The sequence below is a fragment of the Balaenoptera musculus genome, chromosome 1 (assembly GCF_009873245.2).
Source record: "Balaenoptera musculus isolate JJ_BM4_2016_0621 chromosome 1, mBalMus1.pri.v3, whole genome shotgun sequence".
Taxonomy (NCBI): domain Eukaryota; kingdom Metazoa; phylum Chordata; class Mammalia; order Artiodactyla; family Balaenopteridae; genus Balaenoptera; species Balaenoptera musculus.
The window spans coordinates 149,609,472-149,635,222 of NC_045785.1; the positions used below are offsets into that span (position 1 = coordinate 149,609,472).

Genomic DNA, 25,751 nt, shown 5'->3' on the forward strand with positions numbered 1-25,751 from the left:
TGTTTTTGTAGGTCTTTTCCTTCTCTTGTATTTCCTGCCCAGAGAATTTCCTTTAGCATTTCATGTAAAGCTGGTTTGGTGGTGCTGAATTCTCTTAGCTTTTGCTTGTCTGTAAAGGTTTAATTTCTCTGTCAAATCTGAATGAGATCCTTGCTGGGTAGAGTAATCTTGGTTGTAGGTTTTTCCCTTTAATTACTTTAAATATATCCTGCCACTCCCTTCTGGCTTGCAGAGTTTCTGCTGAAAGATCAGCTGTTAACCTTATGGGGATTCCTTTGTATGTTATTTGTTACTTTTCCTTTGCTGCTTTTTAATATTTTTTCTTTGTATTTACTTTTTGATAGTTTGATTAATATGTGTCTTGTCATGTTTCTCCTTTGAGTATCCTGTATGGCACTCTCTGGGCTTCCTGGGCTTGATTGACTGTTACCTTTCCCACAAGAGGGAAATTTTCAACTATAATCTCTTCAAATATTTTCTCAGTCCCTTTCTTTTTCTCTTCTTCTTCTGGGACCCCCATAATTTGAACGTTGGTGCATTTAATGTTGTCCCAGAGGTCTCTGAGACTTTCCTCAATTCTTCTCATTCTTTTTTCTTTATTCTGCTCTGCAGTAGTTATTTCCACTCTTTTATCTTCCAGGTCACTTATCCGTTCTTCTGCCTCAGTTATTCTGCTATTGTTTCCTTCTAGAGAATTTTAAATTTCATTTCTTGTGTTGTTCATCACTGTTTGTTTGCTCTTTAGTATTTTTAGGTCCTTGTTAAGTGTTTCTTGTATTTTCCCCATTTTATTTCCAAGATTTTGGATCATCTTTACTATCATTACTCTGAATTCTTTTTCAGGTAGACTGCCTATTTCTTCTTCATTTGTTTGGTCTGGTGCGTTTTTACTTTGCTCCTTCACCTTCTGCATATTTCTCTGTCTCCTCATTTGCTTAAGTTTCTGTGTTTGGGGTCTCCTTTTCTCAGGCTGCAGGTTCGTAGTTCCCATTGTTTTTGGTGTCTGACCCCAGTGGGTAAGTTTGGTTCAGTGGGTTGTGTAGGCTTCCTCGTGGAGTGGACTGGTGCCTGTGTTTTGGTGGATGAGCCGTGATCTTTTCTTTCTGGTGGGCAGAACCATGTCCGGTGGTGTGTTTTGGGGTGTCTGTGAATTTATTATGATTTTAGGCAGCCTCTCTACTAATGGGTGGGGTTGTGTTCCCGTCTTGCTAATTGTTTGGCATGGGGTATCCAGCACTGGAACTTGCTGGTCATTGAGTGGAGCAGGGTCTTAGTCTTGAGACAGAGATCTCAGGGAGAGTCCTCGCTGATTGATATTACTTGGGGCTGGGAGGTCGCTGTTGGTCTGATGTCCTGAACTTGGCTCTCCCACCTCAGAAGCTCAGGCCTGACACCCGGCCGGAGCACCAAGACCCTGTCAGCCACACAGCTCAGAAGAAAAGGGAGAAAAAAATAGAACGAAAGAAAAAACAGTAATAAAATGAAAGAAAATAAAGTTATTAAAATTAAAAAATAATTAAAATTTAAAAATTTAAAAGTAATGAAAGAAAAAAGAAGAGAGCAATCAAAGCAATAAACAAATCCACCAATGATAACAAGCGCTGAATACTATACTAAGATAAACATAAAAATCAGAAAGTAGTCAGTCGCATACAGCAAACCCCAAGTCCACACTTGCTCCCAAAATCCACTGCCTCAATTTTGGGATGATTTGTTGTCTGTTCAGGTATTCCACAGATGGAGGGTACATCAAGTTGATTGGGGAGATTTAATCTGCACGGAGAAATTTCCCTTTCTCTTCTTTGTTCGCACAGCTCCTGGGGTTCACCTTTGGATTTGGCCCCATCTCTGCATGTAGGTCGCCCTCTGGCATCTGTTCTTTGCCCAGACAGGAGGAGGTTAAAGGAGCGGCTGATTGGGGGCTCTGACTCACTCAGGCCGGGGGGAGTGATGGGTACAGAATGCGGGCAAGCCAGTGGCGGCAGAGGCCAGTGTGACGTTGCAACAGCCTGAGACATGCCATGTGTTCTTCTGGGGAAACTGTCCCTGGATCACGGGACCCTGGCAGTGGCGGGCTGCACAGGCTCCTGGGAGGGGAAGTGTGGATAGTGACCTGTGCTTGCGCACAGGCTTCTTGGTGGCTGCAGCAGCAGCCTTAGCATTTCATGCCCATCTCTGGTGTCTGCAGTGATAGCCACGGTTCGCACCTGTCTCTGAAGCTTGTTTAGGCGGTTTTCTGAATTTCCTCTCCTCGTGCACCCTGAAACAATGGTCTCTTGACTCTTAGGCAGTTCCAGACTTTTTCCCGGACTCCCTCCTGTTTAGCTGTGGTGCACTAGCCTCCTTCAGGCTGTGTTCACGCAGCCAACCCCAGTCCTCTTCCTGGATTCTGAACTCCAAAGCCTGAGCCTCCACTCCCAGCCCCCACCCGCCCCAGCAGATGAGCAGACAAGCCTCTCAGGCTGGTGAGTGCTGGTCGGCACTGATCCTCTGTGCAGGAATCTCTCCGCTTTGCCCTGTGTACCCCTGTTGCTGCACTCTCCTTCATGGCTCTGAAGCTTCCCCCTCACCTACCCCCCATCTCTGCCAGTGAAGGGGCTTCCTACTTTGTGGAAACTTTTCCTCCTTCACAGCTCCTCCCAGAAGTACAGGTCTCATCCCTATTCTTTTGTCTCTGTTTTTTCTTTTTTCTTTTGCCCTACCCAGGTATGTGGGGAGTTTCTTGCCTTTTGGGGAGTCTAAGGTCTTCTGCCAGTGTTCAGTAGGTGTTCTGTAGGAGTTGTTTCACATGTAGATGTATTTTTGATTTATTTGTGGGCAGGAAGGTGATCTCCATGTCTTAATCCTTCGCCATCTTGAATATCCTCTGTACACTTTTTTTATTCTAAGCACCCCCACTGATTTTTTTATTTTTACAGATAAAGAGAAAGACAAAACTAATGAGATGCCTTATAAATCCTACCCCTTTTAGTAACTTGAAGTTTAACTCCATCAGTTTTACTGCCACTTAGTAAATTAAGAGAACATAAATGGGAAATCAAATAATGCTGCTTTTAATTCCCCAGTTATATAAATAACAACTCTAAGTGAAAAGAAATCAAATTTTAACTACATAGCTTCTTACAGTGACCTAAGTTGGACAGATAAATGGAGATTTTCATCATAAAAATTCCAGTGAATATAAATGTCAAAGTCTCCAGTGAACCATTTAAAATTTCATCTTGGCCACCAGTCCAATCTAGGAAGTAGGGTGCACCTAGGGTAGGGAAAACTCTCTAACAGTCCATGATTTGCTGCAGAACTTAAACCTCAAATCCCACAGAAATTTTTCCTACAGTCATAATAGCTGATGAAATTCTGCACAAATTTCTCCTGTTGCAGTGATATTAAAAGCAGCTAAAAACATTTTTAGTAATGAAATGCAATTCAGACAGCACACTCATGCAGGCACATTTTAGAAAAACACAGCATGCAATATAGAGGACAAAGAAATGCACAAAAGTATGTCAAAAGTACAAAGTTTAGAATAAGTTAGAGGAAACATGCTTTGATTTACCCTTTCATCTCCTTCTCTTTCTTCTCCTTCTCCTTTTCCTTCTTCTCGTTTTCCTTCTTCTCATTTTCCTTTTTCTCCTTTTCCTCCTTCTCTTTCTTCTCCTTCTCTTTCATATCCTTTTCTTCCTTCTCTTTCATATCCTTCTCCTCTTTCTTCTCACTGTGAAGACATCTGTAGAAGCAGGTACAAACTACTACAACAGCAACAACTACAAGAAAACAGGAAACAAATGATATGTGACTCTGAAAACTAATCACCAAGATTCCAAACCAAGCAGAAGAAATAAACATTGGTTACATTTCTGCGGTTAGAAAATGTTATTTTATTTGAGCCCATATACATTTATATTCCATCTCGACCCTTCAGTATCTAAATCCAATCCCCTGGAATCACTTAAACAGTCCACAATAAGTCAGAGCCTTTGCTTAACTTAGAAAATTACCCAAAGCATATTTGGGAAATAGACTCATATGACTAATAATTTTGAAAAAATATGTATTATTTAGGGTTTGTTACTATGTGGACATGTAGAATATAAAAGAATATACAATCACCAACACAAGGTAGTATATCACAGAAAAGGTCAGGTTTTTTAAGACTGTTCTACTCAATTTCAACCTATAAAAACTACAGCAACTGAAAAGTCATTGAAAAAATAATGTGCATCTCATCTTCATATTACATTTTCACTTAAGTGGTATCGAAGTTTGAGATACTTACTTGCAGTAAGAATAATCAGAGCAATGATTCCTGCATCTGAGAAAATATGAAAACAGTTTTGAAGATATTAAGCATCTATGGGTCCTAGATAGCAGCTGTATTTTAATTTTGATCAGATCGTCTAAAAACTACAGTAAAAATGTTTATCAGTCTAGTTTTAGCATGACTGCTACTGCATCCAAGTCATTTTGATCACAGAACCCTTTTAAACAGATTCCAGGTACAGGATCCACCTTGTGAAACTCTTAACAGGAGCCTCATTTTTCATTGTTTTGTGCTTTAGCTACCACACCAGGTTATTTTGTATAGGTTACTAGTACTGTTAGAATTAACTAGATTAGAGAAAATTATCTACATGTGTCTATATATACTACCACTTACATTTGTCATGGTACCTGCACTAATAAAATAACTATAAATGTCAATTATTACTAATTATTTGTGACACATTGTTTCTTCCCTACCTACAAATGATTGGAACATATTTCCATGTAGAACTCTAAGGTCTCATAGTACAGGGTTATTAATAACAAAATGATACCTAAATCCTCAAAGTCATCAAGTGATAGTATTTCGTCACTGGGATTGGGATATCCTAGGAAAAAAATGGAAATAGGTAAAAAGAAAGACTAACTAAATCTTAAAGATCTATAAATTCATTGGTTTTGGTTTTGTGCCTTTTTATAATTCATAATTATAATTTAATTTTCCTTATAAATTATATTAATGTTTCTCATTAAAAGTTGCATCATAAAATATTATAAATTTATAATCAACGCCATCAACATTATTCTTCCTGTCCACTGATATTCCTTGCAACTAATTCTGTGGTACAGCAAGCAAATTTATCATTAGTGTATTCCAAAAAACTAAGCTTGAATTCAATATGATTCTACTCAAAAGATAGAGGAAGGCTTAAAAATGATTTAGAAGTTGCTCTGGAGTAGAAAGACTCTTCAACACTATACAGGCCATTTATAAAATACTCGTGGCTAACATCATACTCAATGTTGAAATACTAAAATTTTTTTCCCTTAAGATCAGGAACAACACAGAATTCCTGCATTTGCCACTTCAATTCAATGTAACATTGGAAGTTTGGGTCAGAATCATTACGTAAAAAAGAAGTTAAAAATATCCCGATGGGAAAGAAGAAATAAAATGATCTCTCTTTATAGATGACATGATTTTCTACATAGAAAGCTCTATAAAGATCACACACGTACACACAAACACATACACAACTGTTAGAACTAATACATAAATTCAGCAAAGTTGAAGGATAGAAAATGAACACACAAAAATCAGTTGTGTCTCTATACACTAACAATGAACAATCCAAAAATGAAATTAAGCAAACAATTCCATTTACAATAGCATTAAAAAGAATAAAATACTCAAACTTAACCAAGGAGATGAAAGGCTTGTACATTGAAGAGTATAAAAATTTCTGAAAGAAAGTGAGGAAGACATAAATAAATGGAAAGACATCCTGTGGTCATGGACAGGAAGACTTAATATTGTTAAGATGTTAATACTACACAAAACAATTTACAGATTAAATGCACTCTCTATCACCATCTTGAAAATGCATTTTGCAGAAAAAGAAAAATACAACCTATAATTTATATGGAATATCAAGGGACTAGCAACAGCCAAGACAATCCTGAAAAAGAAGAGCAATGCTGAAAGGGCTCATACTTCCTGATTTCAAAACTTACTAAAAAGCTACAATAATAAAACAGAATGGTACTGGCATAGAGACAGACATACAGACCAATGGTATAGAATATAGGGCCCAGAAGTAAACCCTTGCTTATATGGTCAAATGATTGTTCACAAGAGTTCTAAGAGCATTCAATGGGGAAAGGGCAGTCTTTTCAACAAATGATTTTTAGAAAACTGGATATCCACATGCAAAGAATGAAATTTGACACTTATCTTACACCATATACAAAAATTAATTCAAAATGTATCAAAAACAAAAGACTTAAAACTATAAAACTCTTAGAAGGAAACATAGAGGACAAATTTCATGATGTTGAACTGGCAATGACTTCTTAGATGTGACACCAAAAGCATAGGCAACAAAAGAAAAAATAGATATATTGGACTACATCAAAATTAAAAACTTTTGTGTATCAAAGGACACTATCAACATAGCAAAAACCAACTCACAGAATGGGCAGAAACATCTGTAAATCATACGTCTGATAAGGGATTGATATCTGAAATATATTACGAATTCCTAAAACTCAATAACAACAACAAAAAGCCATTTTACAAATGGGCAAGGGACTTGAATAGACATTTCTCCAAAGAAGATATACAAATGGTCAAGAAGCACATGAAAAGCTGCTCACCATATCACTAATCGTTAGGGAAATAAAAGCCACAATGAGATACTACTTCACACCTATTAACTAACATAGATTATGATGGTTATTATATAAAAAACAGAAATTAACATGTGTTGGCAAAGAGTTTGGGAAATTAGAAACTTTGTACATCACTTGTGGGAATGAAAATGGTGCAGCCACTTAAAAACTTTTTAAAAATGGAAGACAGTATGGATGTTCCTCCAAAAATTAAACAAGAATTAATATATAACACAACAATTCCACTCCAAGGTATATACCCCACAAAAAAATTCAAAATAGGTACTCAAACAGATACTTGAATGCCAATATTCTGAAAAGTATTGTTTAGAATGTCAAAAGGTGAAAACAACCCAGTATCTATCAACAGATGAATGAATAAATAAAATGTGGTATATACAAACACTGGAATATTTTCAGCCATAAAAAGGAATAAAGTTCTGATACAAGGTGGATGAACTTTGAAGACATTATGCTAAGTGAAATAACCCAGACACAAAGAGACACATGTAAAGTACCACTTAAATGAGGTATCTAGGTAAGTTAAATTCAGAGACAGAAAGTAGAAGGAAGTTATTGAATGTGGGAGGAGGATTGAGAAAGGAGCACGACTGCTTAATGGGTATAAAGTTTTAGTTTGAGATGATGAAAAAGTTTTAGAGATAGATAGTAGTGATGGTTGCACAACAATGTGAATGTATATAATGCTACTGAATTGGATGAAATGGTAAGAAAAATTAAATAAATGTTGATCTGGAAAAATTACAGTAAGCGTTCTGCCAGACATTAAAACATATTATAGTACTAGAATGAAAAACAACAACTTGGTGTTGGCACAGATATGGACAGAGTTCAAGGGAACAGATAGAAGACTAAAACACCTATGGATTTAATGGATGATAAAAAGTGGCACCTCAAAACACTTGGAGAGAAGACAAGTTATTCAACAAATGGTGCTACTTTGCCATTGGATGGGGGTGAGTGGAGTGAAGAGGGACCCAATCTCATTCCACATACCATAATGAATTTCAGATGTACCAAAGATTTAAATCCAAAGAATGCAATTAAGATGCATGGTTTAAATGTTTATATAATTTCAGCTTAAGGAAGTCCTAAAGCTTTTATAAGAAAGACACAACGCTCATAGCCATTAGGGAAAAGATCGATATATCCAGCTACCTATTAATGTAAAAGTTTTACACATATAAATGACCACCAATAGGAGAATAGTTAAATAAAATATGACGGCATATATTAAAGTCATCATTTAAAAGGATGAGAATAAATAAAAATACAATCTCAATATAAGACATTAAGTGGAAAAATGCTAGTTTCAAAAAAATATGAACAGTATGATGCCATTTTTGTTTAAGAAAATAAACACCGAATTAAATTTATAGCTACATATATAAGGATTTTGATGTACAGAAATAGAGTAAAGACACACTAACAGTGATTAACTAAGGTAATAGGCTAGGAGGGAGAACAAATCTTTTACTCTGTATACTTCTGTAATGTTTGAAAATTTACAAAAATATATTCATGTATAAAAATATACTCAGGTAACAAAAAGTTATAAAAAGCAACTCATATCTAATAGTACAGTATAAAATCCTAAAAGAAAACTGACTAGTGAAAATAAAGCAAAAAAAAAAAAGAAAAGAAAAAAAAAAAAAAAACCCTAGGAAAAAAGTTCACTTCACATTAAAAGGGCTTTAATTTATAGTAAGTTCAAATCAACAAAAAAAACAGTTTTAGAAACCTAATAGAAAAATGAACAAAGAACATGAATAAATAAATGTAGACAGAAAAAGTTAAGCCTCACTGATAATTAAAGAAATGCAAATTAAAATAAGACATGATTTTACACCCATCACTTTATAAATTTCTTAACTATAAGTAGGATAAAGAGTTACTGAACCTGGATATTTTAAAAGTGGAGTCTTGGTTGGATGAGTAGGCTTGTAACCTGGAAAAATAAATTTGACTCAATTCACCATCCTTGTCAATACAAAATTATGAATTTAATTTTGTTTTTTTATTTTTTTTAAGATTATTTCTCAAAATAAATAATACACATACACTCAGAACTTTGCAATTCTACTCCTGAGTTTAACCTAAATATATATTTGTACAAGTGCACAAGGATGTGTATATAAAATGTTCACTACAACTTTGTATTTTATAATGAAAATCCTAGTAGTTAACTAATTATAAATCATAAAATTTATGTATTCTTTTAAAAGATCCAAGTAGTAGTATATTCCATAATTTTTTTCTATTTCACTAAGGATTTCTTGGACATTTTTTCATATTAGCACATTTAGATCTGACTTAACACCATTATATGTTGCTACTGATCCTTTTGGTATAGTCTTTCTCTAACTGATGATAAAAAATGATTGACAATCCCATAAGGAGAGTTGACTTTTTATTTTAAAAAAAAGATCGCTGTAGCTTCTTCTCTTCATAGGCTTTTTCTCACAAACAATTCACATCTTCTTCAAACACTAAACTGTATCAGTGTTTTATAAGTCCTTATGAAATGTTTATGGTCAACTTTCAAAAGAGCATATCAACAAATATAGTATACCACACTGTATAGGCCCACTAGGACATGGATGGGTCAATGAATATAAATTTCATATGCAATCTTTATATATCATCCACCAAAAAAACATCTCTTTCCCCACAAAACTTCACAGCACTCACCAAGGTACTGAAGCAGGTTACTGGGTACCAGGTTTACAGTAATTATAAAAGGTGTTCTAATTACCATGTTAACATGAATAATCCCCCTCAATCCTTCAAAGTATCAGGGCAATAGGAAACAAACAAATTAGATGCCAGTAACTGACATTAGTTTGAGTCATTAGACAACAGGAAACTAGAACCCACAGAAGTGATGTTACTTGAGTGAGCAGAGCCACACTGGGACCCTGAATGCAGTCTGCCCAGGTTAATGCTCTTCCCTCTCTTCCTCTTGTCTCTTGCTTCTGCTGCAACTAAAAGGAAGAAGCCAGAGAAAGCAGCCCTGAAATCAGGAAGATAATTCCTTCTACCATATCAAAATAGTCTCTCAAGTCTTAAGCAGAGCAGCTAATTAGTAGTCCCTGCCAGAAATCCTCCATTTCATTACAATAAGTAAGGACTTCTCCTGCCTTTCGGTTGTTATGAAATTTACTTTCTGTTGCCAAATAAAAATGCCCAGTAAAGAGACAAATGATATCTGTATGAGGTGAGGAGTGGTAGAAATACTGGTCTTACTCTGGTGACAACAGAAATTTCCCAGTATAAAAAGAACCAAACTGGTTGCAGTCTGGAAAATGAAACATAGTCCTGGACCTGGAAGATACCATGTAAAGGTGATGCTGTAAGTCATACAAGCTACCTAAGAGCTTTCTAGATGCCAGGCACTGTGCTAAGTGCTTTAAATGGATCCCATTTTGACTTTGCTATCACTCAGTGAGGAAGTCATTAAATCATTTTACATGTAAGTAAATATATTTAAAGTTTACGTAACTTGTCCAAGTTCACACGCCTGTTGATATCTGTGGACTATGGCAAATACTTTTAGAATCACTAAGCATAACAACTAAAATGGCTTTAAATATAGTCTTCCTCTTTTCATTACTAAAAATGATGAATGAGTGTAAATCACATGAATTTAAAGGATTTTTTTGTAAAATATAAGCAGGCAGTTACTAAATCTGAATGGCCCCAAATTGGGAGTTTTGTATTGAGAGGAATCAGCACTGAAGAACAAACCACATGGGATTACTACTTTCATATCATTTATATGAATTATGCCTCTCATTCTTGACTTATATAGGTAAAAATTCCCATGCTTCAATTTACTCTGAAAAATCATTCCCATCTATTTTTATACATAAAAATACCAAGCAAGAGACATTAATATACCTGTGTTCTTTGCTAAAAGAATGTGTTAAGACTCTATAAAAACATACAAAATCACAACAGCAGAATTCTATGTAAGTTCTGTCATACATCTCTCATGGGAATGGATACAAGACAGAGTTAAATACAAAGAGTTATTTTTTCAATTATTCTTGTCAATGTCAAAGAAATAAAAACTAAAAGACAAAATTTAAAAAAAGGAAAAAGACAACATTTGTACCTTTAATACACTTTGGCATCTCAGGCTCCCAAGTATTATTACCACCACAGAACACTAGGTTGCTGCCATTAAGGTAAAAACCCTGGAGGCATTCAAATATCACCACTGCTTGGTAGGAAAATTTTTCTCTACTTTCTGATACCATTATTCCATGTTCGAGTACTGGACGTTCACATTTGACCACTGAAAATTGGAGAAATTCCAGAATTAATAAAAAGCTGCTTTCACACAGGACCAGAAAAACTAGTGCAAAGTAGTAATTTCCAGTGGGAAGAAACAGCTGAGGAATGAAAGGCAAGATGTTAATTGAAAAAAAAAAAGACTTTATTTGTGCATTTGAATTTCAGGCAAATAGATTTAGAGAAACTTAATAACGTTTTTCCACCTAGAACAGACTGTCATTATACTTTATTGGCTTTCCTACATTTTTTTCCATTAATGACAAGTTTTGAGAAAGTGTGACTACCAGGTACAAATTCAGGGCAAGTTCAAAACTTTTGATACTTTTGATACTCTTTAGCTCTAGGACTTTTTTTAAGGTCATGCTGACACTAATTACAGTGCCCTGCTCTTTTAGAAAGGTAGCAAAGACTTTTTGAGAAGGTAATATTTGAGCTCGATTTTAAAAGTTGAAAAGAAGCTAGCCAGGCAAAATGCTCGGCCCCCACACCAGTGTACTCTGGTGTTTCCCATTCTACTCTACTTCTTCAAAGTAAAATACAGGTCATGACCCTCTAGATTGACTTTAATATCTATGAATGTGTTTTGCAGAATTCGGAAAAAAAAAAAAACAAACTGAAAAACACTGGGCTGAGCAGAGAGTTCAAGAGGATATCTTATGAGATTAAATCTGAGCAATAGATAAGGGCCAGATAATATACAGCCTTTTAAACCAGAATAATGTTCTTCCTCCTTTCCTGTGGATCTGAATTTCCATCAAGTATCACATCATTTCTGTTCAGCCAGGAGAACTTCTTTATCAATTCTTGTGTTCAGGTTGGCTGATGACAAATTCCCCAAACTTTTGTTTATCTGAAACTGTTTTTTATTTATTTCACCTTCAGTTTTGGAAGATTTCTCCTTGACAGTGAATTCTAGGTTAAGTGTTTTATTTTTCTTTCAGCACATTAGCAGACATTATTGTCTTCTCATCTCCACAGTTCCTTAAGAGACATCAGCTGTCATTCTTAACGTGGGTAACAGGGGGGATGGGGGTGGGTGGGTGTGTCCTCAATATAATACCTTTTTTACCTGGCTCTCTTTTCTTTTATTTTTTGTTTTCAGTAGTTTTACCATGATGTATTTAGTTTGGTGGGGGTTTCTTGGTAAAATTAAAATTTTTACTTATCCTGCTAGGGTCACTGAATTTCTTGTACCTGTAGGATTATTGTTTTGTATCAAATTTGAAATATTTTGGCCCGTATTTATTCAAATAATTTTCTGTATTCCTCTCTCTCCTCTCTTTCTGAAACTTCAATTACATGTATATTTGACTGTTTGCATTGCCACATTTTTGTTTTTAATTTCAGCCATTCTAATAGTTAGTGGTATCTCATTGTAATTTTAAATTACATTCCTGTAATTACTAATGATATTGAGCAACTTTTCATGTACTTTTTGCCATCTACATATCGTGTTTGGTGAAACATGTCTATTACTAATTTTTGCTCATTTAAAAAAATTGTTTTCTTACTATTGTGTTTTGAGAGTTCTTCCTATATCATAGATACAAGTTAATTATTAGATTCGTACTTTGCAAATATTTTCTCCCAATCTATTGCTTTTTGTTGTTGTTCTCTTAATAATATATTTTGTAGTCCAGAAATTTTGAGTTTGGAGTATCCAATTTATTATTTTTTTCTTTAAAGCATCATGCTTTATGGGTTGTATCAGAGAAATCTTTGGCTAGGTCACAAATATTTTCTGTGTTTTCTTGTAAAAGTGTTGTAGCTATAGGTTTCACATGTATATCTATGCTTCATTTTGAATAAATGTTTGCATATGGTGCTAACATGGGCTGAGGTTCTTTTTTTTTTTTTTTTTTTCAGCATATGGGTGTTCAATTGTGCTGGTACCATTTGTTGAAAAAATTGTTCCCCACTGAATTGTCTGTATACCTGTGAAAATCAACTGGACGTATTTCCAAGGGTCTAATCCTGGACTCACTATTTTGTTTATTGCTCTATATATCTATCCTTTCACCACTACCAAACTGTCTTGCTTATATGCCTTATAGTATGCTTTATACTAAGTCTTGACATCAGGTAGAGTACATCCTCCAGTTCATTTTCAAAAACTGTTTAACTATTCTAGCTCTTTTGTCTTTCCATATAAATTTCAGAATCAGCTTGTCAATTTATACAAAAAGTTTTACTGGGGTTTCTATTGGGATTATGTTGAATTTATAGATCAATTACAATGAATTTACACCTTTATTATTTTGAGTCTTCCATTTCATGGCCAATGTATATCCCTTTATTTATTAAGGTCTTTAATTTCCTTTATTAGTGTTTAGTGGTTTATACCATTTAAATCTTTCATATATGTTAGTTAGATTTATATGCAAGTATTTTGTGTTTTGGATTTGCAAATAGTTGTTGTAAATAAAACTTTCAGTAATGATTTATTGCTAGTATGTAGACATACAATTGATTTCTGTATGTTGATCTTATATTTTGCAACCTTGCTAAAACATCAGTCTTTGGAATTTTCTACATAGACAATCATGTTATAAATGAATACAGACTATTTTATTTCTTTCATTCCAATGTATGTATGCTTATTTCTTTCTCTTGCCTTATTGCAGTGAGTGGGACCTCCAGTACAATGCTGAATAGAGTGATGAGCATAGACATACTTCCTTTCTTCCTACCTTGGGGAGAAAGAAATTAGGTTTTTACTATTAAGCATAATGTTAGTTGTGCGATTTTTGTATGTGCCTTTTATCAGGTTGATATAGTTAGTTCCATTCTGTTCCTAGTTTGCTAAGTTTTATCATAAAAAGATGATGAATTCTGTCAATTGCTTTTTTTTGCATCTATTAAGATGATCATATATTTTTTCATTACAGTCTTTTGATATGGTAAATAACCCTGATTAATTTTAAAATCTGAACCAATCTTGCATTTATGGAATAAATCTTACTTGGCTATGATGTATTCTTATTTTTATATATAGCAGGATTATTTTTTCTTCTTTGTTTTTTTAATTGGAGTAAAACTGCTTTACAATGTTGTTAGTTTCTGCAGTACAATGCAAAGGAACGAAATTGGGTCATTTGTAGAGATGTGGATGGACCTAGAGTCTGTCATACAGAGTGAAGTGAGCCAGAAAGAGAAAAACAAATATCGTATATTAACATATATATGTGGAATCTAGAAAAATGGTACAGATGAACCTATTTGTAGGGCAGGAATAGAGACATAGATGTATAGCAGGATTTGATTTGTTGATATTTTGTTGAAAAAGTTCTATATTCAATACGGATATTGTTTACAATTTTCTTTCAATGTTTTTGTATGGTTTTAGTATCAGGTAATGTCCCCATGAAGTGAGTTGAGAAGCATTTCCTCCTCTTATATTTCTTGAACAGTTTGTGTAGAGGTGCTATTATTTATTCCTGCAATGTGCAGTAGAATTAATTCCCCAAGGAGGCCATCTGGGCCTCAGTTCTCACTGTGGGAAGGTTTTTAACTACAAATTATATTTCCTTAATAGGTATAAGACTATTCAGGTTACCTATATATTCGTGTGAAGATATTTCGGTATTTTTTTGTCTTTCAAGGAATTTGTCAATTTCATTTCAGTTGTCAAATTTATAGGCATAAAGATGTAATATTACAACTATCATCATTGTAATATTTTTTAACTATCCATTTAAATGTCTGCAGAATAGCGTTGTCCTCTTTTTCATTCTTTTTTTAAAAAATTATTTTTTAATACAGCTTTTAAAGGTTACATTCCATTTACAGTTATTACAAAATATTGGCTATATTCCTCATGTTGTGCAATACATCCTTGTAGCCTATCTTATACCCAATAGTTTGTACCTTCCACGCCCACACCCCTATATTGCCCCTCCTCACTGGTGACCACTAGTTTGTTCTCTATATCTGTGAGTCGGCTTCTTTTTTGTTATATTTACTAGTTTGTTGTATTTTTTAGATTCCACATATAAATGATATCATACAGTATTTGTCTTTCTCTGTCTGACTTATTAAATATCTTTTTCTTTCTTGTCAGCCTAGTTATAGCTTTATCTATTTTATTGATCTTCTCCAAGAACCAGGGGTTTGTTTCATTGGTTTTCTCTATTATTTTCTCTTCACAATTTCATTGATTTCTCTCTATCTTTATGATCTTCTTATGTCTCCTTATTTTGAGTTTGCTCTTCTTTTTTTAGTTTTTTAAGGTGGAAGCTTAGATTGTTGATTTGAGACTTTTATTTTTTTCTAACACAAGTATTTCATGCTATAAATTTCCCTTCAAGCAATGCTTTTGTTGTATCACACAAATTTTGATGTATTGTGTTTTTCATTTTTACTCAATTCAAAACACTTTCTAACTTCCCTTGTTACTTCATCTTTGACTCATGGGTTAGTAAGGAGTGCCTTTTATAATTTTCAAGTATTTGCAAATTTTCTAGATTAGCCCTGTTTTAATTTCTATGTTTATTCCATTGTGATCAGATAATGCACTTAATGATTTCAATTCTTTGGAATGTGCTAAAAATAATCTTATTGCCTAGAATATGAGCTACCTTAGAGAATGTCCCATGTGCACTTGAAAAGAGTAAATATTATCCTGTTATTCAGTGGTTTTCTTCCAAGAATCAAATACCCTCTAGCATCTCCTTGCTTTATGTAACTCTCTAGTGCCTTAAATATTGTTTTAAAAATATATTTTGTTCAGAGTTTATCATTCTTATCAATGAGAAGCTTAGCTTTTTAAAATTTTCTCTACCATTATTTGTAGCCAGAACTCTCAGACATCTTGCAATATAAGAAAAAACTTTATTTTTGAGGCAGGGTGTGTTGAGTTTTTTAGTTCTTTCAAGCAAAAAAATCCTAATACACACACACACACACACACACACACACACAATTAGTTCACAATGTGTAAACTGTAATGTCAAGAACATCTGGGGTGAGGGGTGGGAAACCCCACAACTAGAACTATTTTCTGTTCGATTTGGCCTAAATTAAACTAGAAGTCAATTTAACCGGAGGAAGAAACATGTATGACTGTTTTACTTATAGGTAAAACTATTTACAAAGTGTTCCACAGTATTTACAAATGAAGAAGGAAACAAATGGAAACATTATTACCTTTACACAGAGGAGCGGCACTGCTCCATTTGCCAGGTCCAGAACAAATAAGCTTGCTCTCTCCAACAAGTGAGTATTCATCTGATCCATTTGAAGGATTACAACTATAAGTTACTAATTCATTATATTCAAATATATTCCTGTAGCTATTGGTGTGTTTTCCATGTTTTATTTTTGGAGGTCGTCCACAAAAAATCTCTTAAAAAGGGGTAAAAAGAGAAAATAAAGGTAAAGGGAAGGTGAAAGAGTAAGACAGCATCAGTAAAGTCCTATGAACTACCTTCAATAGGTTCTTTAACATATGATTTCTAGAAGTTAGTTGTGAATCCTTTATCCATTTAGAGGAGAGTTTCCATGAGAAAATGTATTATCCCAAATTCAAATCATGTAGAAATAAACTTTTAAGAACCAAACTCATTTTCTTAAATACCTATATAAAGTACCTATATGAAATACCTATATTTATCTATAAGGACATGCTAAGTTTTGTTCTAATCATCATAAGAGATGGAAATTTAATGAGAAAATATGCTTGTGATTAAAAATAAAATTCACTGCTAGCTAAGAAATGCATATTTATAATTTATAAACATATCCATTCACTACATCCATGGTTCACAATAATGCCAAGATATGGTGTTATTTCACTGTCATCCTTGTAAGTTTATGGTGAAATTTTCCAGAATCTACAAATTGTGTGATTTTGCCACAGACTGAATCCAGATGTCTTCCTTTAAGCCAGATATTGAAGAGATTTGCAAAAATGTAAAACAATGCCACTATTCCCACTGTTGGTTTTGGAAATTTTTAATTTTTTCATAAGAATATGTTGTATATATTAACATGTATTGACTTTACTGTTCCTAAAAATGATTTAATAATTAACTATTTTAAAAACTTTTGTTTTAATTCCAATATAATGAATACCAATAGACATAACCCACATAAAGAAAAGCTCTTTGGAATCGTTGTTGATTTAACAGCATAAACAGGTCCTGAAGCCAAAAAGTTTGAAAATTCCTAATCCAAATTATAAAGTGAGAATTAACTTACTTTCACAATGTGGTATCAAATCACTCCAATGCACATTATCTCCAATAAGGTTACAAGTTAGAATTTTTTTTCCTCTTAAGTAATAACTAAATGAAAAAAGAAAAGGTTACTGTTTCTTTAATAGCACATAACATTGAAAATTTTTATATGGTTGTTTTTCTGCACTACAGTAGTTTGAGGGAGAAGTTTCTTAAATGACATGATATAATGAAAGTGCTAACCAAATCTTCAATTTTAATCAAATAAAGAGTTTCTGCATGTGGACACACACTGTCCCACAGCAAAATGTCTAAATTACTATCATGCCTGTCAGTGTGGCCTCTTCACCATCTCTGGCAAATGCATCACACATTCACTTCTATGCTTTTGCTCACACCATTCTGCTTAGCAAGGACTGAGCAGAGACATCAGACCCTAGAGCTTGCCTGCCTGGATTCAAGTCCCAGCTCCATGAATGACTTGTTATTTAAGCTTGGGAAAGTCTCTTACTGTTTCTCTTGCTCAATTTCCTCATCTATGTAAAAGAGATAATAGTACATACTTCACGGGGTTGTTTTGAGAATAAGTTAGCATCTGACTCATAGTGAGTGCTAGGTAAGTTTTAGTTCTTTTTAATATTCTTTAGATCAGAATATCTTTCCAGGAATAGCTTGGGAATACTACTTAATGAAATTTTCTCTGATGATTTAAACTCACAGTACTCTCTTCTCCTTCTGGATTCTCATTGTAATGATCATAAATAATGGTATGTATTTGGCACTTCTTATTTACTATTTTGATTTAATATATTATGTTAGTATATATTGTGTTTCTAACTAGGCTACAGCTTTTTTTTGAGAAGAGTCTATGCTTTAAGTTTTTGGTACCTTTCAAAGTGCCTAATAGGCTCTCTATATCTATGACAGGATGTTCTAATATTTTTACTTGATCAGTTTAAAAATAATCAGTGAAACTGCTTGTACAAGGTTCCAGTTGACTTTTCCATTAAGCTGTACTCATTTTCTGTATATTAGTGTTTTAGGAGAGGATTTTGGGAAGGTGGTAGAGTTGGAAGTTCTAGGAATTTGTCACCATAACTAGACAAAAACTGCAATGGCAGAATCTGTCTGATGTCACTGTTTTGGAACTCTGGAGTCTGTTGAAGGCTTGCAAGTTCTAGAGGAAAACTCAGACAGGTAAATTGCATTAATTTCAGTCAATTTCAGCTCTTAGGAAAACAGCAGCAACTTACCCCTACCCTCAGCAGTGTGGCAGGCAACTGTGCGTGTGCTCCTGAAGCAGCTTACACACAGGTTGCAGGAGGTACAATAGCCAAAAAGACTGTCTTCCAAGTACCAAGGATCTGTACTCTGATTGCTGACTGCTAGTTCTGATCACAGAAAGTGGTGGCAGCCATTGTTGTCACACCTTGCTGACTCTTGCAAGCCCTATCCTTGTTGGCTGAAGTCACTTACACGGGATTTAAAGATCCAGCAACATTTGCTTCCACTTTCATTTTTCATGTTTCCACTCTCAGAAGCCAGGCACTAAAGACTAGGACATTCAAAAACAACTGCATATGTGGGGAAATTTAGAAAGTGAGTGTCCATGTTCAGGGAAAAAACACAGAAACAGCCTGAGAAGACCTTCAGTTTACATCTCAGGTGATCCCTGCCACAGAAACATGATACAAAAATCAATAAACAAAAACAATAACAAAAACTGCAATGTCTAGGGAAAGGGGAGAATCTGATTTGCAGAGTTACACATTATTAGATTCCAATATCCAATATTCCACAAAAAATCACCAGGCATACAAAGAAACAGGAAAGTATGGTCCATTCAGAATAAAAAAACAAATGAACAGAAACTGTTCCTGAAAAAATCTGATGATAGATATATTAGATAAAGACATCAAAATATCTTAAAGATGGTCAAAGAACTAAAGGAAGACTTGGAGAAAGTCAAGAAAATGATGTGTGAACAAAATGGAAGTATCATAAGGAGCTAGAAAACCTAAAAAGGAACCAAAAAGAAATTATGGAGCTTAAAAGTACAATACCTGGTATTAAAAATTCAATAGAGGGATTAAAGGCAAATTTGAGCAGCAGAAGGAAGGATCAGTGAACATGAATATAGAATGGTGGAAGTTACTGAGTCTGAGGAACAGAAAGGAAAAAGAGTGAAGAAAAGTGAGCAGAGCCTAAAGGACCTGTGTGATATCATCAAGTGGATCAACCTACACAGTGTGGGAATCTCAGAGGGAGAAGAGAGATAGAAAGGGGCAGAGAGAATATTTTAAAAAAATAATGGTGAGCAACTTTGCAAATTTGATGAAAGACACAAATATAAACATCCAAGAAGCTCAACAACCCCCAGGTAAAATGAACTTAAAGACACCCACACTAAGTCACATAATAACCAAACTTTCAAAAGACAAAGACAGAGTGGCTAAGATGGCCAAGTAGAAGGACCCTAAGCTCACCTCCTCTCACAAGAACACCAAAATCACAACAATCTATAGAGCAATCATCATTGAAAAAGACTGAAACCTACTAGAAAAGATCCCCTACCGCTAAAGACATAAAGATGGAACCACAAGGAGACTGGTAGGAGGGGCAGCCTTGCAATATAATCAAATCCCATACCCCCCAGTGGGCACCCCACAAACTGGAGAATAATTATATTACAGAGATTCTCCCACAGGAGTGAGTTCTGAGCCCTACATGAGGCCCCACAGCCCAAGGGTCTAGCACTGGGAAGAGGAGCTCCCAGAGCATTTGGCATTGAAGGCCAGTGGGGCTTGATTGCAGGAGCTCCACAGGATTGGGGATAACAGAGATTTCACTCTTAAAGGGTGCAAAAAAAAACCTCACACACACCAAAGGACCAAAGTTAAAAGCAGTAACTTCATAGGAGCCTGGGCCAGAGCTACCCACTCATCTTGGAGGGTCTCCTAGGGAAGTGGGGGTAGCTGTGGCTCACTCTGGGGATATAGACATTGCGGCAGATATATCAGGGAGGATTCATTTGTGTGAGTTCTCCCAGAGGCTGATATTTTGGCACCAAGGCCTGGCCCCACCCAACAGCCTGTAGGCTCCAGTGCTGGGACATCTCAGGCCAAACAACAAACTGGGAGGGGATACACCCCCACCCATGAGCAGACAGGCTGCTTAAAGACTTCCTGAGTCCACAGCCACCTCTAAACACATCCCTAGACATGGCCCTGCCCACCAGAGGACCAAAACCCAGCTCCAATGGTTAGGGGGCAGACACCAGAAGCAAGAAAATTACAGTCCTGCAGCCTGCAAGCCAAGTCTGCAAACGCAGGCCAGATACTACCCTGGGACCAGCTGGCCCCTGGCCCTTGGGTAATGAGAGGGGAGTGCACTGCTGGGATGCATAGGATGTCTCTTACAGAGGGTCACTTCTCCAAGGTCAAAAAAAAGTAACCAACCTACCACATACATAAAAATACAAATAGCAATTTAGAGAAAATGAAGCAACAGAGGAATATGTTTCAGATGAAGGAACAAGATAAAACCCCAGAAAACTAAGTGACATGGAGATAGGCAATCTACCCAAGAAAGAGTTCAGAGTAATGATAGTAAAGATGATCAAAGAACTCAGGTGGAGAATGGATGCACGGAATGAAAAATTAGAAGTTTTTAACAAAGAATTAGAAAATATAAAGAACAACCGAACAGAATTAAAGAATACAATAACTGAAATGAAAAATACACTAGAAGGTATCAATAGTAGAGTAAATGAGATGGAAGAACTGATTAGTGAGGTGGAAGACAGAGTAGTGGAAATTACTGCCACTGAAGAGAAAAAAAAAAAAGAATGAAAAGGAATGAGGACAGTTCAAGAGACTTCTGGGATAACATCAAGCATGCTAATATTTGCATTATCAGGGTCCCAGAAGGAGAAGAGAGAGAGAGAGAAAGGACCTGAGAAAACATTTGAAAAGATAATTGCTGAAAATTTCCCTAACCTGGGGAAGGAAACAGTCACCCAAGTCCAGGAAGTGCATAGAGTTCCATACAGGACTAACCCACAGAGGAATACACCATGATACAGTGTAATCAAAATGAAGAAAATTAAAGATAAAGAGAGAATATTAAAAGCAACAAGGGAAAAGCAACAAGTAACATACAAGAGAACTCCCATAAGGCTATCAACTGATTTTTCAGCAGAAACTCTGCAGGTCAGAAAGGAGTGGCATGATATACTTAAAGTGATGAAAGACAAAAACCTACAACTAAGAATCCTCTACCCAGCAAGGCTCCCATTCAGATTTCATGGAGAAATCAACAGCTTTACAGACAAGCAAAAGCTAAAATAATTCAGTATTACCAAACCAACTTTACAACAAATGATAAAGAACTTCTCTAGGTGGAAAAGAAAAGGCCACAAATAGAAACAAGAAAATTATAAAATGGAAAAGCTCACTGGTAAAGGCAAACTTACAAGAAAGGTAGGAAATCATCCACTAGTAGGGAGGTTAAAAGATGAAAATAGTAAAAATCATTTGTATCCACAATAAGCAGTTAAGGGATACACAAAACAATTAGATGCAAAATATAAAATCAAAAACAGTAATTGTGAGGGGAGGAGAGTACAAATGCAGGGTACCTAAAATGCATTTGAAATTAAGAGATCAGCAACTTAAAACAAGCATGTATAAATATAGACTCTAATACAAAAACCTCATGGTAACTGTAAAACAAAAATATATAATAGATATACATACAAAAAGAAAAAGGAATCCAAACATAACATTAAAGATAGTCATCACAAGAGTAGAGAATGAAAGAAGAAAGGGGAAACAAAAAGACCTACAAAAACAAAATTCAATTAACAAAATGGCAATAGGAACATACTTATCAATAATTACCTTAAATGTAAATAGACTAAATGCTCCAACCAAAAGACAGACTGGCTGAATGGTTACAAAAACAAGACCAATATATACACTGCCTACAAGAGACTCACTTCAGATCTGGAGACACATACAGACTGAAAGTGAGGAAATGGAAAAAGTATTCCATGCAAATGGAAATCAAAAGAAAGTCAGAGTTGCAATACTTACATCAGACAAAAATAGACTTTAATAAAGACTGTTACAAGAGACAAAGACACTACATAATGAGCAAAGGATCAGTCAAAGAAGAAGATTATAAAAATTGTAAATATATATGCACCCAACATAGGAGCACCTCAATATATAAGGCAAGGGCTAACAGCCATAAAGGAAAAATTGACAGTAACACAATGATAGTAGGGAACCTTAACACTCAACTCACATCAATGGACAGATCATCCAGACAGAAAATCAATAAGGAAACACAGGTAACACCCATCCTTCTGAAACTATTCCAAAAAACTGCAGAGGAAAGAACTCTTCCAAACTTGTTCTCTGAGGCCACCATCACCCTGATACCAAAACCAGACAAAAATATCACACAAAAAAAGAAATTTATAGGTCAATATCACTGATGAAAATAGATGCAAAAATCCTCAACAAAATACTAGCAAACCAACTCCAAAACTACGTTAAAAGGATCATACATCATGATCCAGTGGGATTTATCCCAGGGAGGCAAGGATTTTTCAATATTCACAAATCAATCAATGTGATACAGCATATTAACAAATTGAAGGACAAAAACCATGTGATCCTCTCAACAGATGCAGAAAAACTTTTTATAAAATTCAACATCCATTTATGATAAAAAACTCTTCAGAAAGTAGGCATAGAGGAAACATAGCTCAACATAATAAAGGCCATATATGACAAACCCACAGCTAACATCATACTCAATGGTGAAAAGCTGAAAGCATTTCCTCTAAGATCAGGAACAGTACAAGGATGCCCACTCTCACCACTTTTATTCAGCATAGTTTTGGAAGTCCTAGCCACAGGAAGCAGAAAAGAAAAAGAAATAAAGGAATCCAAATCGGAAAAGAAGTAAAACTGTCACTGTTTGCAGATGACATGATGTTATACATAGAAAATCCTAAGGATACTACCAGAAAACTACTAGAGCTCATCAATGAATCTGGTAAAGTTGCTGAATACAAAATTAATATGCAGAAATCTGTTGCACTTCTATACACTAACAACGAAAGATGAGAAACAGAAATTAAGGAAACAATCCCATTTACCACTGCAACAAAAAGAATAAAATACCTAGAAATAAACCTACTTAAGGAGCAAAAGACCTGTACTCTGAAAACTGTAAGACACTGATGAAAGAAACTGAAGATGACACAAACAGATGGAGAGATATCCCATGTTCTTGGATTGGAAGAATCAGCATTGTCAAAATGACTATACTACCCAAGGCAATCTACAGATTCAATACAATGGCATTTTTCACAGAACTAGAACAAAAAAACTTTAAATTTGTATGGAAACACAAAAGACTCCTATTAGCCAAAACACTCTTGAGAAAGAAGAACGGAGCAGGAGGAATCATGCTCCCTGATTTCAGACTATACAATAAAGCAACAGTCATCAAAACAGTATGGTACTGGCAGACAAGCCAGACATATAAATCAATGGAGCAGGATAGAAAGCCCATAAATAAACCCATACACTGATGGTCAATTAATCTATGACAAAGGAGGCAAGAATAGACAATGGAGAAAAGACAGTCAATAAGCAGTGCTGGGAAAACTAGACAGCTATAAAAGTAAAAAGAATGAAATTAGAACATTCTTTAACACCATATACAAATGTATACAAAAATAAACTCAAAATGGATTAAAGACCTAAATATAAGACAGTATATTATAATACAGAGGAAAACATAGGCAGAACACTCTTTGACATAAATTGCAGCAATATTTTATTTGGATACGTCTCCTAGAGTAATGGAGATAAAAACAAAAATAAAAACTGGGACCTAATTAAACTTAAAAGCTTTTGCACAGCAAAGGAAACCATAAACAGAATGAAAAGAAAACCTACAGACTGGGAGAAAATATTGTAAATGATGCTACCAAGAAGGGATTAATTTCCAATACATACAGCTCATCCAGCTTAATATCAACAACAACAACAACATAATCAAAAAATGGGCAAAAGACCTAGGTAGACATTTCTCCAAAGAAGACATACAAATGGCCAACAGGCACATGAAAAGATGCTCAACATAACTAATTATTAGAGAAATGCAAATCAAAACTACAATGAGATATCACCTCACACCAGTCAGAATGGCCATCATTAAAAAGTCTACAAATAATAAATGCTGGAGAGGGTGTGGAGAAAAAGGAGCCCTCTTACACTGTTGGTGTCATTTCTGTGAGCCCTCCTTCAACTCTGAGAGTTGGCCATTTTTACTAGGGTGCACTGTGTTGTTAAGGATAAAGTCACCATGATTACTACATTTTCAGTGCTTCCAATAGGCTTATTATCACATATAATAAGTATTTGATTTTGCTTTTCTTCAATTTAAATTCCTTTCTATTAATTACACATCATTTCATTCTCCATAAAAAGCCCAAGAGTTGTTTGGCTACAAGTGCAACTTATGACCTAGAAAGAAAAATGAAATCAACTTTAAGGGAATGATTAAGCTGAGAAGCAAAGAAAAATGGAATTCATAACATTTAACTTATTTCCTCTAAGGAGTAACTTACTTACCCCTCATTACAAGAAATGTGAGCTTCTGATTCAAACTCAAAGGTTTTATTTGGGGCATATACTTCACCATGTTTTATTTCTGGATTTGGACATGATTTTCCTAAAAGAAAATTTTCAAATTCGTTTTTTCATACCAATTTCAAAACATTTAAATCAAGATCAAAATTCTACACTGCTCTTTTCTATTGATTAAATATTATTTTCTTTCTTTAATTATTATAAGGGCAAACTTAACATTCACATTTACTGAGGAACCAATCACCAATAAAGATTCCCTGGAGATTTCTCAAAGCCTGAAAAAATGCATTGCTATCTAAAACCTAGTTTTGCATGAGAAAATCATTATTGTTGCAGTGGAAAATTGACCCTAAAATGTGTAAAAATCTCTACAGAAAGCAAAAAACAACAAAAATGGTTTTGTTTCCTTACTTAAACATGCTTCTTCAATAGGGCTCCATGAGCCATTAGGCTCACAAGTAGATGCGAGGAGATAAGGCCACACATAAAAGTATCCTCTGTGACACTCATAGTCTATTCTGTCCCCAGGATAATAATGGCGTTTAATGACACCCTTGAGCTTCATACTCTCCAATACTGGTGGATCAATACAGGGACCTAGGAATAAAAATAGAAACAGAAAATTAAGGATTTAATCTCTTTCGCCAGCCACTTGTGGCCTAGCAGCAAGTAGGCAGTACAGAATAAATGGAAAGGTTCTTAGCAAGATTTTAAGTGATTGTCACATGCTTTTACCCAAGTGATGGTAGTAGCGGAGGATGTGTCTTGCTTACTTTAAATAACATCCTATTAGCTTTTAATTTGTTGAGGAATAAGCTAAATTTTCATTCAACAGTAAATTAAAGGAGACAAAATCTTTTTGGTATTGACTAAATATATATATATAGGTACATATCCTTACATACTTTTTTCTAAATTCATTTCA

At 34.9% G+C, this 25,751-nt stretch overlaps 1 protein-coding gene across 1 annotated transcript in view; it reads right to left on the reverse strand.

The window, feature by feature from the left end:
- Nucleotides 1-3,552: 3,552 nt before the first annotated feature.
- Nucleotides 3,553-25,751, reverse strand: part of LOC118881084 (membrane cofactor protein-like) — a 30,058-nt gene continuing 7,859 nt past the window's right edge. The window contains exons 2-10 of the mRNA XM_036825560.1: nucleotides 25,238-25,423; nucleotides 24,809-24,908; nucleotides 17,173-17,258; nucleotides 16,120-16,317; nucleotides 10,793-10,975; nucleotides 8,576-8,623; nucleotides 4,818-4,871; nucleotides 4,277-4,312; nucleotides 3,553-3,764 (exon numbers count right to left, since the gene is read on the reverse strand). Coding sequence (XP_036681455.1) covers nucleotides 3,553-3,764; nucleotides 4,277-4,312; nucleotides 4,818-4,871; nucleotides 8,576-8,623; nucleotides 10,793-10,975; nucleotides 16,120-16,317; nucleotides 17,173-17,258; nucleotides 24,809-24,908; nucleotides 25,238-25,423 — 1,103 coding nt within the window. The remainder of the gene's footprint in view (nucleotides 3,765-4,276; nucleotides 4,313-4,817; nucleotides 4,872-8,575; nucleotides 8,624-10,792; nucleotides 10,976-16,119; nucleotides 16,318-17,172; nucleotides 17,259-24,808; nucleotides 24,909-25,237; nucleotides 25,424-25,751) is intronic.